The sequence below is a fragment of the Urocitellus parryii genome, chromosome 6, assembly GCF_045843805.1.
Source record: "Urocitellus parryii isolate mUroPar1 chromosome 6, mUroPar1.hap1, whole genome shotgun sequence".
Classification (NCBI taxonomy): Eukaryota; Metazoa; Chordata; class Mammalia; order Rodentia; family Sciuridae; genus Urocitellus; species Urocitellus parryii.
The window spans coordinates 157972648-157989839 of NC_135536.1; the positions used below are offsets into that span (position 1 = coordinate 157972648).

At 41.8% G+C, this 17192-nt stretch overlaps 1 protein-coding gene across 3 annotated transcripts in view; it reads left to right on the forward strand.

Moving 5' to 3' along the window:
- Nucleotides 1-13926, forward strand: part of Bfsp1 (beaded filament structural protein 1) — a 34512-nt gene extending 20586 nt beyond the window's left edge. For all 3 annotated transcript variants that reach the window (XM_026400717.2, XM_026400715.2, XM_077799992.1), the window contains 3 exons: nt 8236-8456; nt 10010-10095; nt 12935-13926. In XM_026400717.2, the coding sequence (XP_026256502.2) occupies nt 8236-8456; nt 10010-10095; nt 12935-13899 (1272 nt within the window). In that variant the 3' untranslated portion in view covers nt 13900-13926. The remainder of the gene's footprint in view (nt 1-8235; nt 8457-10009; nt 10096-12934) is intronic.
- Nucleotides 13927-17192: the final 3266 nt, after the last annotated feature.

Sequence of the window (17192 nt, forward strand, 5' to 3'; positions counted from 1 at the left end):
TGAAAACTCAATGCACCCGGTTTTTGTGGCCTGCCTTCTTGGCTCGGGGACTTCAGGGTTCATCTACTTGGTTCCTTCCTGTTTTCTTCCTCTTGTTCTTAAATGGCTGGCCACTCTGATGGGGAATGTTGGGTTAAAATACTGCACCTTCCTGTGGTTCTGTAACTACATTTCCCAAATCAAAAAATAAATTGACGTTTGGCTAGACAAGTACATCTAAGGAACAAGAGAGTGAAAAAAATCTAAAACTGACTCTAGAAAAGCTAGAGCATCTACCTGGACGTTATGTTGGCCTCTATTCTGTAGTGCCCACAAAATCAGAAAAAGTAAACACCTCGGCTAGAGGAGGTGCATTTCATAGATATTCCACACTTTCCATGTTGGCTCAGGATCTCATTTTGGGACCCCAGAGTTCAGGCATGCTGTTTCTCACCCCTCCCTATTGCATACCACACAAAACTCTTGCTGTGAAGCAGCTCTCAAAAGCCACTGGAAAGCAACCTGAGAACAGCGACTGTCCCAGAAGCTGAAGATCAGAGTGGGAGAATTCAAGTAGTGACCTTCAGATTCATCCTTCTCAGGAGACTAGCCATGGCTTAGGGACTAGATGCCTCACTTGGTGATCATGGTTTCCTCTGTGGTCCTGAAAGGATAGAAGAAGGGAGAGAGAGAGAGAGAGAAGGTTGGGTGTGGGTGGGGAGAGAAAGAGTAGTGCATGTGCATATGTAGGGATGTATGTGTAGTATGTGGTATGTGTATGTATAGTATTTGTATATGTGGGATGTGTGTGTATGTGCATATGAGGTATATGTGGTGTATATGTGTGTTCTGTTGCTGTATGTGTATGTGTACTGAATGTATACATGTATAGATGGTGTGGTATGTAGTATGTGTGTATAAAGTGTGTACTGTGCTGGGTGGATATGTTGTGTACGTACTATGTATATATGCGAGGTGTGTGTATATATGGTATAATGTGTGGTGTGTATATGTTGTATGACATGTATGAAAGTAATATGTGTATGGTGTGTAGTGTGAGGTATGTATGTGTAGTGTGTGTGGTGCATATATATATATATATATATATATATATATACTTGATGTGTATATGGGTGGAGTTGTATGTATGTAGGGTGTGTGTATGGTGTGCTGTCATTGAGGAAGTGGGTGTGGCCAGTCCTGGTCAGGAGACCAATGTTTTCCAAACCCCAAGTCACAACTCATTGGCTTAAAGTGAATTCAGCAGAATTGACTGCAGGAAAAAACGAAGAAACAAGGAACACTTGACTAAGAGTAAGACATTACAGACTGCATAGCAAGAAAAGGTAGGGTTTGTTCTGTGAAACCTTTGTTTTACATATATTTGAATATATATTTAAATATGTAGATATTTGTTCAAATATACACACACACACACACATGCATGCATACACAAACACATTTGTGTGAGGCACATGGCTGGCAGTGAGAACTGTGTCGTTTCTTGTGGCCGCGGTGACAGAGCTGAAAAACCACTGCCCTAAATACCGAGGAGGATGAGGGAGCACCAACTGCTAAGGAAAGTTCTAGTTGCAGGGCAAAAAGCATGTTTTCTCTTTATGTACATGTACATATTTGTTGAATATAAAAATAAGAAATCTTGTAGAGGTTAATCTGGTTTCTGAGAACACGAAGTACGACGGTCTGGTTGGCACCTTTTTCCCCACTGTCTATTGCTGCAGACTGATTAATTTATTTGGGTACGTTCACCTCTTTAAAGCAGGGTCTGGACCTTCTCTTCTCTGCTGTTCTCCAGCTTTTGGTAGTCTGGTGATACTGTGAACACCTTCTCAGGAAAATGTTGTTTTTAAGATAGAGTAATTAAAAGCAAACCAATTGTATTGAAACACTTATCAAAATATCAAATCATTTCATAGATAATAATATACAGACGCTCCTTGACTTACAGAGGGTTTGCAACCTGACAGTTCCCATCTGAAGATGATGTAAGTTGCAAGTGCATCTAATACCACTAACCCACTGCATGTCCCAGCTTAGCGACACAGTACACTGTAGAGCATCAGTTGTTTCCAGTCATGATGTTGGCCCTGTCCCACATTGCAGGATGGTCATACTGCATATCCCTAGTCCAGGAAAAGAGAAAGTGCAAGATAAAAAGTATGGTTTCTACAGAATGCATGTTGCTTTCATACCATGGTAAAGTGGAAACATCACAAGTTGAATCATTGAAAGTCTGAGATCATCTGTATGTGCTCATCCTTCAGTATTCATGGGGTTTTGGTTCCAGGATTCCCAGCGGATACCAAAACCCACGTATACTCAAGTCCCTGATATAAAATGGCTCACAATTGTGTGTATAACCTAGGCACATCCTCCCGTATGCTTTAAATCATCTCTAGGTTACTTATAATGCCTAACACAATGTAAATGCTGTCTAAATAGTTGACATACAGTAATGTTTAGGGAATAATGACAAGAGATTTTTCAATTCAGATGTAATTTTAAAAATATATTTGCTCCTCAGTTGGTTGAATCTGTGGGTGAGGATCCCATGGACATGTAGGGCTGACTGTGTTCAATAACAAAATCCAGCTATGAGTCTAATGAAACTCGAGTTTGCTGTCTTAATGGATTACCACAAATTAGGAACTTAAAACAGCACCTGTTTATTTTCTCAGGGTCTTGTAGGTTAGACATCTGGGAAGGGTCAGTTGATTTCTCTGCCCTGGATCTCACTAGGCTGAAATAAAGTTGTGGGCTTGCCTAGATGTTTGTCTGGAGGCTCTTGGGGGAGCATTTGCTTCCATTCTTGTTTAAGTTGTTGGCAGAATTTAATTCTGTGCACTGTAGGATTGAGAACCCTGTTTGTTGGCCGTTGGCCAGGAGCAGTTCTAGGGGCTGCCAGCATTCTTTGACCCAAGGCTCCTCCATCTTCAAAGCTAGCAGCAGTGCATTGAATAATCCTCATGCATCTAATTTTTCTGATGTCTGCTTTTGCATTTCTCTGACTTCTGCTTATGAAGGCTCATGTGATTAGGATCAATTTAGAGTAGCTTCCTTCTTAAAAAGATTCATTAATTAAGAACCTTAACTACATCTACAAAGTCCCTTATGCCATGTAATGTATTCATGGGCATAACACCAATGGGTAAAGGTCATGGGGAGCAAGACTTTTCTTAATTAGTGCTAATTAAAACCCTAACATGACTAGGTGCACCCAGGAGTTTCTGACTCAGTAGATCTGGGTTGGAGCCTGAGAGTATGCATTTCCAAGTTTCCAGATGCTGCTGCTAGTCCAGGAACCACACTCAGAACCACAGGTATGGGGGCAAGTCCTGGATAGAGTCAGAGTGTTTTATACCTGATGCACCTGGGTGCCAGACTTGTGCCCTCTATGGCCTCATTTAAAATGTTATTGGCTAGATTTTTGCTAGTTAAAGATGTTCTGGCTTCCAAATGGAATAGCTAAACTGAGAGCTTCAAGGGAGAATTGGATGTCTGGGGAAGTAGAGCTTCTGGCAGGGCTGTGGCAGCTGGTTCTACCTCTGGTGAAGGCCTATGATGATTCCAGAATCTTCCATGTCCGGGGTCCTTGGGGCGAGGTCCCGGGTCCAGCATTATCAGCATCATCTGGGAACTTGTCAGAAATGCACATTCATAGGTGCACCCCAAACCTACTGAATCAGTAACTTGGGTGGAGCCCAGTAATGCCCAGGTGATTCCACAGGCTCCAGTTTGAGAGACCCAGGGCCCCAGAATGGAAGGAACAGAGCCTGATACTGGAGCTAGGGACCTTCCTTCAAGTAAGCTGAACATAGATGAAATAAGATCCCTGGATATGAAATTTCTTACAGGTGGAGAAGGGACAGGCACTTCTGACTTCCTAAATTGCATTGACTGAATTTCTGTGACAGGGAAGTGAAAAAAATCACTTTAATTGCAAAATGGGAACCTCCCAGGTCTCATTTTTCATTAAGGTCAGTTAGTACCATCTAGTGGTGATTCTTGGTAAGACTATGTAATTTGTGAAGGGTGAAGGATACTGATTTTTATTTTCTTTCTTTCTTTCTTTCTTTCTTTCTTTCTTTCTTTCTTTCTTTCTTTCTTTCTTTCTTTCTTTCTTTCTTTCTTTCTTTCTTTCTTTCTTTCTTTCTTTCTTTCTTTCTTTCTTTCTTTCTTTCTTTCTTTCTTTCTTTCTTTCTTTCTTTCTTTCTTTCTTTCTTTCTTTCTTTCTTTCTTTATCTTTTCTTTCTTTCTACAAAGACTTGTACCCAAAGGTACCTACAATCCTAAGAGGCAGGAGCTCCCTGCTCTACATGGGGCTCATGCTCACTCTCCTGTGTGTGTTGCTCACAGCTCAATGGTTAGATGGATATAAACCAGAGGATCTAATGGTCCAAGCAGAAACATAGCAGTGTCCTGGCTCAAAATAAAATTCAGGTTGTCACGTGGCCCACATCCACTGAGTCCTCTTGGCCTTCATCAGAGGCAAAACAAGCTCCAAGTGAATGGGACTCTTACTGTTTTTCTGTATATTCTTCCTTTTGATGACTGGTTTAAATTACTGAGCTGTAAAAACCTCAGTGATGTGCCCAGAAGTCCAGTTTTATAAACCCAGTCATGAGTTCACTGAACAGGCAGAAACACACGGAGCCTCAGGGGCCTGTTGAAGATTAGATGGCGCCTTACAGGAGTAGCATGAAGCCTCCTTCCTGGAGCATGAGATCCTCCCACTCTACCCAAGAACATCCAGCCTTTAATGCACCTCTTTCTTCCAACAAACAACAAGCAAGCACACGTACAAATGTATTCATAAACAAAAAGGCCTACCACCCACTTGCTACTACCACAAACAACAAACCATCAAATCATGAGATCTGCAAAAAGGTCATGCTTGTCCTCTAGGGTAGAAAGATTGTAGATGACTTTATTATCCTCTGTTTCCCCATTTTGATAACCTTTTGTTATTTTATGTACAGTTCAAAAGTGTATGAAGTAAAAATACTCAATGAGGGTGTGTGTGTGTGTAGATCACACCAAGTGCCCTGTATCTTTGGTGAGAATAGGGCAATGTAGAATTTTCCAGAGCCCTAGAGTGTGTTTTCACATGTGTGTGTGTGTGTGTGTGTGTGTGTGTGTGTGTGCATGCATGTATGTGCACATGCCTGTACTCTACTCACCTGCAGCTGGGAGGAGTCTGGGGCAGGGATGGACCATGGCTTCAGGAAGTTTCTAAGATCCTGAACAGGTGGGTTTGAATCCTCTTGTGGTATTTATGGGCAAGTGACTTCACCTGTGTGTCTTAGTGTCCTCATCTGGAGCCTGGAACTAAAACAGCTCCCTCTAGACAAGGTTGTTGGGAGCTTGGTGATTTGAACCAGGTTGGAATTTGTCAGCACAGATCATGGATTCGTGTTCTGGGCTGGGAAGCCACACCCAAAGGGGGAATCTCTTTATACCTAATATTTTCTTTAATATGGAACATTTTAAACACAAAAGAAACTGAGAGAATGTTCCCTCCCTGACACTTGACCCCTCTTATGTCATCTATGGCCCCACACATCCCCTCATATAATTCTGAAGCCACTCTGAGATTCAGGCCTTAGAGGGGTCTCTTCAGCCCCTTTATGTCTTGGGGTGTGTGAGTACTGTGATGTGGGTAAGAATATGTGGCTTACCCACATATATTTGACATTATAGGTGATTACTGAATTGAGGTTTTTTTTTTTTAAGAAATAAACCCAATTATTGGTCTAAATAGGCAGAACACTTTTTAATTTTGAAAATATTTTTATAAACTTTATTTCATTTTTATGTGGTGCTGAGGATGGAACCCAGTGCCTCATGTGTGCTAGGCAAGCACTCCACCACTGAGCCACAATCACAGCCCCTTGAAATTTTTTAAGACTTCTGAAAGTTGCAAAAATAGCATTGTGGTTTCCCGCATACTCTTTGTATAGTCTACCCAAGTGCTAGAATCTTAGAGTCACAGGAAATGACGAAGGCCAGGATGATACTGTGCTGTTATTAATAGGCTATGCCAGAATGTCATCAGTTACCCCACTAATGCTTTGTTCTGGTGTAAGACCCTACTCCTCTTCAGGTGTTGTGTGTCTTTATGCTCCCAAAGTCTGGGACAGTTCCTTAGTTTTTCTTAACTTTATGCTTTTGAAGAGTCCAGACCAACTATTTTGGGGAACAGCCCTCCATCTGGGTTTTCCGGTTGTTTTCACAGATTTAAACTGACATTCTTTATTTTTTTGGCAAGTATCCCTAGGAAGTGACATTGTGTCAGTGTGTCACATCATGTTCATTTATCTTCACACTGACAATGTTTAACTTTCATTGGTTGCTTAAGGTGGTGTCTGCCACGTTTTTCCATTGGCAAGGTTTTTCTTTTTCTTTTCCCAAAGGAGCAATGTATGTTAATTGAGAGCAGGTGTGCAGCAGGAACCAGGAACCAGGATGTGGGGCAGCTGCTATTTGTCTTCTTCCCCCCCTGTTCCTTCGATTGCCACAGGCTCCCTCATCTATTTACCTTTGCCCTTTGGCTTTATTATGTCTTTCTGGAGAATTGCCTTTCTCAGCTTCATGCACATTATGAAAGATCATCATTCTAAAATGGCAGGCTTAGACCCCAGTTTATGTGTCCCAGTGAATCTAGAACATGCCACCATGTGCCTAGAACCTTGCCACTACCCCTAAGGTTCCTTTCCAAATTCCCAGGAGATAAAACACATGATGGGCCACCCTAAGTTGAACCCAACCCCGGTTCCAAGCTCTGGATGGGAGGATAGGGTTGCAATGTTATTGGACCCTCCTTGTGGATGGATGGATGGGATGACACAGGTTGGACAGACATCTTCCCAAAGTGTTTAGTACATGCAACTTTCCCTCCCAGCCTCACTCCTTCCCATCTGCTGGAAGCAACAGATAATATTCCTGAACACCTTTATAAGCTAGGTTTCCATATGTAATTACTTAGGGACTTCTTTATCCAAAGACTAGATCTATATAAAATGAAAAATTGGGTTGTAATAGAAATGATAATCTTCCAGGGTTTCCAGCATGTACATTTAGGTCTGGATGCAAGAAATACACTGTAGTGAATATACATGAAGTTGGATGCAGATACCTCTCTACCCTCCCCACCTTCCATGACTCCAAATGTGGCCCATGGACCAGCATATCCATATCCTGTGGGAGCTGGTTAGAAAGGCAGTCTCTGGCCCCTTCCTTCTCAGAACTACTGGGTCAGAATCTTACCATCCTTGTATGGCTCTAGTGTACATTGCAGTTTGAAAGACACTGCTCTAGGTAGAAGTAGTGTTTTTGTTTCATTTTGATTTTGAGGGCTGTACATGTCAAATTCTTTCCTACGTGGAATGAGACTGTAAAAGGGTCATGACTACAGGTATTATTAAACTTGTAAACAAGTGCTTTTTTGAGTCTTTAGCATTGTGAGAAGCTCTAAAAAGGAAAATAAAACTCCCTCTTTCTCTTTTTCTACCTTGATTTTTACCTTGCATTAACATAAACATTGTCTTCCTTAACATTGTTGTCTTTTCTTTTTTTGAAGTGCTGGGTAATGACCCCAGGGCCTCATGCATCTAGGCATCTAATATCATTTTATATATACACAAGCATACATGTGCATGAACACACACACACACACACACACTCTCACACACACACACACACACACACATTTTAGCCAGTAAAACATTAATAAAACACTACTGATTAAAACTCAGGAGAAAATTAAAGCATTCTCTTAGCTGAATAAGAACAAGGAAAATTTTCCCCTCATAATTGTTTCAGTAAAAGTAGCATCTTATCTATTTCGTATGTACTCTTTCTACTTCAGTTTTGGCTACCAAGTTTATGCTAAGTCATTAAGGTATGGAGAACATACTTTATCTGACGCAGATCACTCTGTGGGCAGCAGGTTTCTTTTTATTTTCTGGGTTTGTCATCTTCACCCTGCCACGGGGATGGGTCCCCTTTGTGGGCTAATCCTGCAGGGGGCTGATGTTCATGCTAGGAGATAGGAGCTCAGTTTTTAAATTCTTCTTTGTTTGAAGAGGTTCCAAATGAGTCATTGCTAGTCTCCAATTACAGAGAAACAAATGAAGCAAATGGAACTTTGTAGACAGAGATCAGGTTCTCCTGGTGAAGTCCACATCTTGGGGAGAGGGTGGGATGGATTTCCTGGCAGTGTGTCTTTGCCCACAGACAACGACCCTGGAACAAGCTATTAAAAATGCCCACGAGTGTTATGATGACGAGATTCAGCTTTACAACGAGCAGATCGAAAGCCTGAGGAAGGAGATCGAAGAGGCTGAGCGGACACTGGAGAGGTCTTCCTATGACTGCCGGCAGCTGGCCGTGGCCCAGCAAACTCTGAGGAACGAGCTGGATCGGTATCATCGGATCATTGAGATTGAAGGCAACAGGTGTGGGCATGCCTCTTCGTACTGGTCTCCCCATCCTGGTCACTTACGCATTATATCATTCCTTTTTGAGGACCTACTATGTGCCAGGCACAGGTCTAGGCAGTGAGGATGTGGCAGGAAATGAAACACAAAAGGCTAGAATTCTAGTGGAGGAGACAGAAGAGGAGCGAATTTGTAACAGGGATGTAACCTGTGACAAGTGGTATGGAGGAAGTTTTGGAAGAGAGAAGAGGAGTGATGATGAAGTGATGCTTGAAATTGTAAGTAGGGTGACCAGAAAAGGCTGCTTTGTGCCCACAGGGTTCTGGGGACATAAGCAGTTTAGCAGGTGGGATGATCAGGACTATGGGATGAGATGCTGCAAGTGAGGTCCCTATCACACTGTGTGGCACTTGATGGGTGCTCAGAGGTATTGCTGCAATTGTCATGGTCATTACCATCTGGGCAGGTCAGTAATGTAGGTGTCAATGTGCCTTCTGGTTTCCTTTATATCAGAACTGTGACTTGAACCCCACTTACTTTAAGACTGCTGGGAAATCCTGTGTTTTTTTCCTCCCCCGCCCCCACCCCCTGGCACCTGCATCTTTCACCATGTTGATACCCACACCCATTGGTTTCCTTCATAGAACAGGATAAGCATTGAATTATGATTTTTCAATTTGATCCTCCTTATTTCCTGGGTGTAGACTGCATTAAAAGATAAGTCTTCCCTTGCCCCAGGTGCCCCACAGTGGGCAGTACTTCCCTCCACTCTGGGTGGTCTATCTTAGCTGATGTCTTTCCTGCTTAGCAGGAAAAGTAAGATTTTATTTCCTCTCTAGTTATTATAGTCAACATGCCTTGTAGCATTCCTTATTATGTAACAGTGAATGCTTTGTGAGCATATTTATGAAAATAAGTCTTGAACTGCATTTAAATACTCTTGTGAACATTTTCTTTTTGGGGGAGCAGGGCATGACCAAAAGTTAACTGGGTACTGCTTTGGCTAATTTATTTATAACTTTGAATTTTGATACAGTTTCAAACTGATAGAAGTGTTACAAGAATAATTCCTAAATATACTTTACCCAGATTCATCAATTGTTTACATTTTATTTCAGTTGCTTTTAACATTTTTCCTTCTGTTTATATGTGACATGTATTATTTAAAAAAAAATAAAAAAATAAGTTATACCATGTTTGCCCTAAATACTTAAGCTTGGATTGGCCACTCTTCAATTACAAAAATAATAACAACACAAAAACTCTAGTGCAACAGAGAAGTGGCATTTTATATTATAAGTAATCACTGAACAATATTTCCATGGCTATGTGTCATCATTTATGACTTGAGCTCAAAGAAATGAGTTTTTATGTCCTCACCTAGTGTATAAATGTCTGTGTGGCTATCAGTTTACAATTATATATAATTCATGAGCTTGATCTACAGAAAACTTTTTTCAGTTTTGTTCAAAATTATAGCAATTGCTTTTACCCTCCCCCTACCCTCTTTGTGTGGTTTGCTTGATGAATTAAAGGTGGCACCATGCTCTCTTTCTGGTTCTTTCTGCCAGGCTGAGCTCCGCCTTCATTGAGACTCCTATAACCATGTTCACCCCGAGTCATGGCTCCTCTCTTAGCCTTGGATCTGGCGGGAAAGGTAACACTCTCCAACCCTGGTTTCCGCTTTTTTGTGTCTCAGCAGAAATGTAAAAAAATCCAAGCTTTCCTCCTGACCTTGACATTCATGCTCTCTTCCTATCTATCTGGAAATTAAATGCTTTTATGTGAGGGAGGTCTTCTTCTCTCCCTTTCTGATATGCTCCCTTGGGTGCTAAGTAACTGAGCCAAAAAGTTTATAAAGAGAAAAACTGACTGTGGTTATAGCCCACCTTGGGAATGCCATCCTTGAACATCAGGCATTTAATTGAGGGAAGAAATACAATTCAGTTTTCACTATAATAAGAAATGGATATTGAATTACATTTTTTCCATGAATTAAATGAACTTAATCTTTGCAAAGGTGTTTAATCCAGTGTTTGGTTGCAGAGTAGATGCTCAGTTATTGTTCATTCTCTCTTCCCTTCAAAACTGAGCAGAAGCCGGTGTTGGGGTGCACACCTATAATTTCAGCTACTCAGGAGGCTGACACAGGAAGATCTCTTGAACCCAGGCATTCGAAGCCAACCAGGGCACCATAGAGAGAGCCCCATCTCAAACAAACAACAAAACAAAACAAAACAATTCAGCAGGAACTGCTTGTTTGGCAAATATGGCTTCTACCTTCCAATGTTTGGTCTTTATTTATTTTGGTACTGGGGATTGAAACAGGGGGTGCTGAACCACTGAGCCACATCCCCAGCCCTTTTTATATTTTATTTAGAGACAGGGTCTTGCTGAATTGCTTAGAGGCTCACCAAGTTGAGGAGGCTGGCTTTGAACCTGTGATCCTCCTGCCTCAACCTCCCGAGCTGCTGGGATTACAGTCATGTGCCACCACACCGGGTCCATATTTGGCCTTATTGGAATGTTTTACACACCTGTGAGGCATCAGCTCATATCTGAATCTCCCCATTTTGAATAAGCACAACATTTTGAGAGAGAAGAGAAGGTGATAATGTTGATACTTTCACTTTTAGGGCTTTTATTTTTATTATAAGCTGGTAATTTATAATTATATAAATTTTATGTGATCTAAGATGATGTCATGATTTATGAATGCAAGGTAGAATAATTACATGAAGCTGGCTAACATATTCATCAACTTGAATATGTAACTTTTTTTGAGGTGAGGACATTTGAAATTTGCTTTCAGCAATTTTGGAATATACAATATTCTTCAACTGTATTTACCAGACCATGCAATAGGACTAAAAAAAAAAAAGAAAAACCAAAAAAACCCCTCAAACATATTCTTCTTGTCTAACTTAAATTTTGTACCCTTTGATTATCATTTCCTTATTCTTCTTACCACCAGCCCTTGGGAACCACCATCTACTCTCTGCTTCTATGAGTTCAATTGTCTTAGATCCCACATATAAGTGAGATCATACAGTATTTATCTTTCTGTGCCTGGCTTATTTTGCTTAGCATAATAATGTTCTGCAATTCCATTCATGTTGTCTCACACAACAGAATTTCCCTCTTTGTAAAGGTTGAGTAGTATTCCTTGTGCATTTTTACCACATTTTCTTTACTCGTTCATCTGTAGACGGCCCCTTAGTTTAAGTCTGTGTCTTGGCTATTGGGAATAATGCTGCAGTAGACACGGGAGTGCAGGTGTCTCTTCTGCACCCTGATTTCAAATCTTTTGGTAAATACCTGCAAGTGGGATTGCTGGATTTTATACAGTCTTTAAATCCATGTTTCTCAGGCAGCTCAGGGAACCAGCTCAGGGTTTTTGCAGTTGGGGTTCCAGAGTCAGAACATGGTTGGTTGTGCAGCAGTCCTGCTGGTAGTCACCCAGGGCCAGCTCCATGAGCCCATGACCCCCACACAGGGACCATACTCAGAAGAGTCCTTCCTGGCTTGGTGCTTTTCCATCCTTCTCCTGAAATTGGTAATAATTTTGAACAAGGACTCTGCATTATTCTTTCGCATGGGGCCCTGGAATTCTGTAGCTGGTCCTATAAGCATCTTTCCTCTTAGACCAGTTGTCTTTTGACATCCCTGCCTGCATCCTGTTCTCCTTTATGGCTTCAGGACCCATGGCTGCCATCTTTACTCACTCAGCTCTCCTCATTGAGGGTTAGTCCATGTTAGATGCTGGTGCTATGTCCTTCTTAGGCCTGGGATTACCAGTGGGAGGGAATGGAAAAGATGCTGGGGATAAAAAAGTTCTGAAATCACTGTATAAGCAGAGCTGGAAAGCCTTGGAGATTTCACAGGGTAAGATTTTTGTTTTCTTCAGCATCTAATGTTTCCATTCCAGTGTGAAGGAATGGGTAGGTCTTGAGAACACAGAATTCCTATTGTTTCTGTATCTAATAGCGTCACTTCCTATTTTGGCTGAGGGGGAAGGGAATGCTGACTAAAGGGTGGTCATATTTATATAGGTTGTTGGGATAAATGTGGAGTGAGGGAGATATGCCGTGGATGGATTCCATTTCCAAGCCTGACGACATCTGACCACCTCAGAGTCCTGGGCAGTTTTCCTGTGTCTCTCTAACTCTGAGAGAACTACTTTGTGGAATGGGTTCCTAGTGGGTAGAACTATGAGCTTCAGAAAAAGTAGCACTTTCCTTTCCCTTTGGGGAATCACTGAAGGAACAAGTTGACTTGTCTACCAAAGTTACAAAGCTTGGCAGAGCTAGAACCTCAACATGGAATGAGGAACAATAGAACTCCATTGTTTTTGACCTATATATAGTAAATCCCATCCTAGCATTAGACGTTTGTCTCTAATTCAGTTAGTATATTTTTCAATGAATGCATTTTTATTCCCTTTTATTGACAATTTTATACTTGACTTCCTGTTTTTTTTTTTTAATTTTTTTTAGATCTTACTAGGGCTCTGCAGGATATAACAGCAGCAAAACTCAGACAAAAAGGCCTCCCTAAGAACATTCCAAGGAGAAAGGAGATTATAGCTCAAGATAAAGCAGATGAAACTCTGGAAGACTCACCATTAAAACGTGTGGAAGATACAAAACCAGTGCAGGTGGTACTTAAAGAGGAAGATGAATTTAAGCTTGAATCAGGGGGTGGAGAAGCAAGTCTCCTAACACAAGAAGGGGACCCAGAGGATGTGCCAGATGGAGGACAGATCAGCAAAGCCTTTGGGAAACTATGCAAGATGATCAAGGATAAAGTGAAGGGCACCAAAGAGCCTGTGCCCGAGCCCCCTGCTGACCTCAACACCAAAGGGCGGCACGTGATGGTCACAGGGGATGCCAATTATATGGACCCTGAGTTCTATTCCCCCTCCATCCCAGCCAAGGGTGGAGTAGTGATTTCCACCGAAGAAGACGCCACTCATCCTGACAGCGAAGGGGAGCCCACTCCTACTCCTGAGCAGCCCACGCCACCTTTGGAGGATGGACAGGAGGGTCCCCAGGAGAAAGAAGATGAACACCCAACTGAAGAGGGGACTACAGACAAGAAGAGTGGGACAAATTCCAAAGATGTGAAGAGTCCTGGGGAGAAAGATGATGACCAGAAGGAAGAGGAGAAGTCCAAGAAACCCTGTCCTGAGACAATACCTGGTTCCGAGAGACCATCCACACCCCAGTCTCAAAGGGCTGGGGCCCATGAAGGTAGACCAGGGGGTCCTGGGAGTAAGAGCAGCAGCCTGCTGGATAAAAGTCCCCCCAGGGCATTGACTTTCAAGAAGGTGGAAGTGGTGGAATCCATTGAGAAGATTTCAACAGAGAGCATTCAGACATATGAAGAAACGGCTGTGATTGTGGAGACAGTGATTGGGAAGACAAAGGCAAACAAGAAATCGGGAGAGAAGGGCTCCTAAAATGCCCAGGCTCAATGGGAGAAAATGTTCTCGGGGCCACCGTAGGGAAAATGCTTTGATATTTTAGAACAAATGATAAAAGAGTGAGGGTTCCTGTTTGAATTAGATCACGGTGGACCCATCTGGCATGTCAATGAACCTTCATTAAAATGTTTTTTTTTTTGCTTGCACCATACCCCTGGTCTAGTTCTTTGGGCCTTGGGAATGTGGGTGGTCAGCCACACTCAGGACAGGGACGCTCCGCTAAAAGGACACCAACCCATCCTCGATCAGGAGAGAGACTTGCTCTTCATCATGGTTCATTTAGAGATTCATTAAAATCTCAGTATCAGGATTTCATGTAGAAAGATGCTCACTGATGATGGAGGCTCATTTCATTCTATTCTAAGCCCAGGCACATGTTCCAGTGAATGAGGGTTTTGTTAGAGATAAGCTAATTGGAAGTACCTGTCTTAATTTCAGTTCCCCAGAAGCTGATCCTGAAGCAAATATTTTTGAATGTAAAAGTTTCTTTGGAATGTGGTCCTAGGAAGTGCCATTTGGGGAGTGGAGAGGGAGACAGGAGAAAAAAGCACGCAGTAGGAGGTTTTTGCCAAATCGTTCCGCACAGAGGGCCAGCAGAACTGAATCCCATTGAACAACTCGAGGGGACAGAGGAGAGTAAATGCCTCAGAGTTACTCTGTGCATGGGGCAAGGGAACTGGGGCATTGATCCACCAGCTTTCATCATCAGTGGGAGGTGTGCTCTTAGGGTGCCAAGAAAGCACTCAGGCAAAGAAGTACAGGTGGCAGCCTTTGGAAGTCAGGCATGGAAATACGTGGTAATAGTAAGGTTGAGCAGATATAGGCGGGGCCTCAATGTCTTCTGCCACTGCATTAGGCACCACGTGTACTTTGTGGATATGCTTAAAATTTTCTCACCCAGAGATTGCAATCCTAGGTGGGGTTTTAGAAAGCAAGTTTGAATGTCACTGCATAAATTCCTGGTTTAGAAGTTGGTGAATTCGTCTTATAAATATTCATGGAGCATATATTATGTGCCTGAAAGTGTTAAGGGGAGATTTTCCCATTTAATTTATGATTTCAGTTAGTCACCTGTCCCTCTCCCATGTGAATGTGCACTTTTGAATATACACACATACATGCATACAAGTACTTACTGTGGCACATTCTTAAAAAATCATACCAAATCAGGATCTTTAAGAATAATAATAATAATTATTATTATTGGGGCTGGGGAGTGAACACAGGGCCTTGTATATGTAGCATGTACTCTACCACTGAGCTACACTCTTAGCCTAAACAAATTTTTATTTGCCCTAGGCATTTATTGTTCTTTTAATTTTTTAACAGTTTTTTTCCAGAGAATATTTTATTGGTGCATTATATACAGAACAGAGGAATTCATTGTTACATATTTGTACATGTACGTAATATAACAATAGACATATATTTTTCTATTCATGGTCAAAAATAAATTTTAATTCACACCAGTTTAAAAAATTACTCCTTCACATAGAGGGTTCAAAATACACTATGGACACTAAGTGAATGTGCTTAAGTGGATTATCACATTGGCTTAAAAAATCTGGTAAGATAGCTACACATTATGAGAGAAAAATTGAGTCACAAATGACATTCTGTCATTTCTGTTATGAATGAAAGAATGCTAATTGGAGTCACCTTTCCTTAAAGCTTTAAACAATCTTGTTCTGAATTCACTTAGGTTTTTATTTCAAGAAAGAAAGTGTTTTTGCTGTTTTATTTTTTCCTAAAGGATAAATGGAAAATCTACTCCATTCCACAGTTTATAATACTAATACTTTGTCTAAGGCCATGTCACCCTGAATGTGCTTGATCTCATATGAAATATTTATAATTAAAAAACTTAAGAAAGAATAATGGAAACCATTAGCTGGATCCCAGGAGGTAGGGAGTTGGGCCAGTGTGTCTATTACATTCAACATGAATAGCCATCACCAACCCTTTCTTTTCCTCATTAAGTCATTTTTATTTTGTGAATTATATGTCAGTTAATATTCTTGTTTAAAAAGGCAAGGAGTATCATTTTGGAATGAAAAGTCATTTTTATATTTAATCAATTAATCAAGAAAAATGGATGGGGTGTCTGTTTCATGCTAGCCTGGTTCTGGGTACCAGAGAAACAACAAAGAACAATCTGATGTGGCCCTGCACACGAAGTCCTGACGTTCTGGTTGGAGAGGAAGAAAATGCACAAATAGACAGATAGCTAAGTAAGAAAACCAGATAGAGACAATAGTATGAAGGAAATCAAATATTGTTACATCCTGGAATGAGTACGGGTCTACTTGGAATTGGACGATTAAGGGAAGACCGTGTGGAGGTGACTTATTGTGATCTGAATGACAAAATGGGACATCTTATATAGACCTGAGGTAAGAGCATTTGAGGCAGAAAGAACTACAAGTGCAAAGGCCCTGGGGCATGAATTGACATGGCCTGTTCAAACAGGAGAAATAAATGGGACCAGAGTAGGAAGGAGGTGAGGGACCAGGTGAGCCTCATTTGCTGGCAGAATCACCTGAGCTTGAAAGGAGAGTCCATGGTGTGAAAGGCAAGACTGACTGCAATATATACTTTGGACATAGTTGGGCTCTTGGTCTCTTCCCCCTTTCCCTAGGGTCCCAGGGATTAGCCCCACTTGCTTATTTTCTTGGTGGCTATTCTACACTAGCCCTGCTTGTTTCCATTGTCCCCTGGAAAGCTGTAGAATAGCATTTCCTGGTATTTACTCTTCCTGAAGTCCCTGAAAATAAGCACAAAGCCATTCATTTTTATGTAAAGTGTTGTAAACTTGGTGGCTCAGAGTAGGCCTCCCAATAGCATGGGTGACAGGCTTCCTATTCCCTGAAGCAGCCTTAGGAGTGAGATGTTCCCCCAGCTCCTCCTCCCTAAAGAAGCTGCATTGGAACTCCCTGCCCCTCTCATTTCTAAATGTTCCAGTCACTGCTGCTGTATCAACACCTGACTCTGGTGCCCTGCTGTTCTCGTTCATGCCCACACTCAAGCACATGTGACTCTCTGCCTGAGGTTTACCTGTGGCCCTAGAAGCTGCTTGGTCCCCACACTGGGCAGGTTGGGAATCCTGGGGTGTTCTTGCTTCTGGGAGTAGCCCTCACTCATCCAAGGCTGGACAGGACCTGGTGCATAAGTACCCCGGCTCTTTTCTCTCTGTTGGGATAATGGAAACATATTAAAGACAGTCTCTTGGAGGTCCCCAGGGGGTTTGAGCCCCACATGTCCACAGTTTT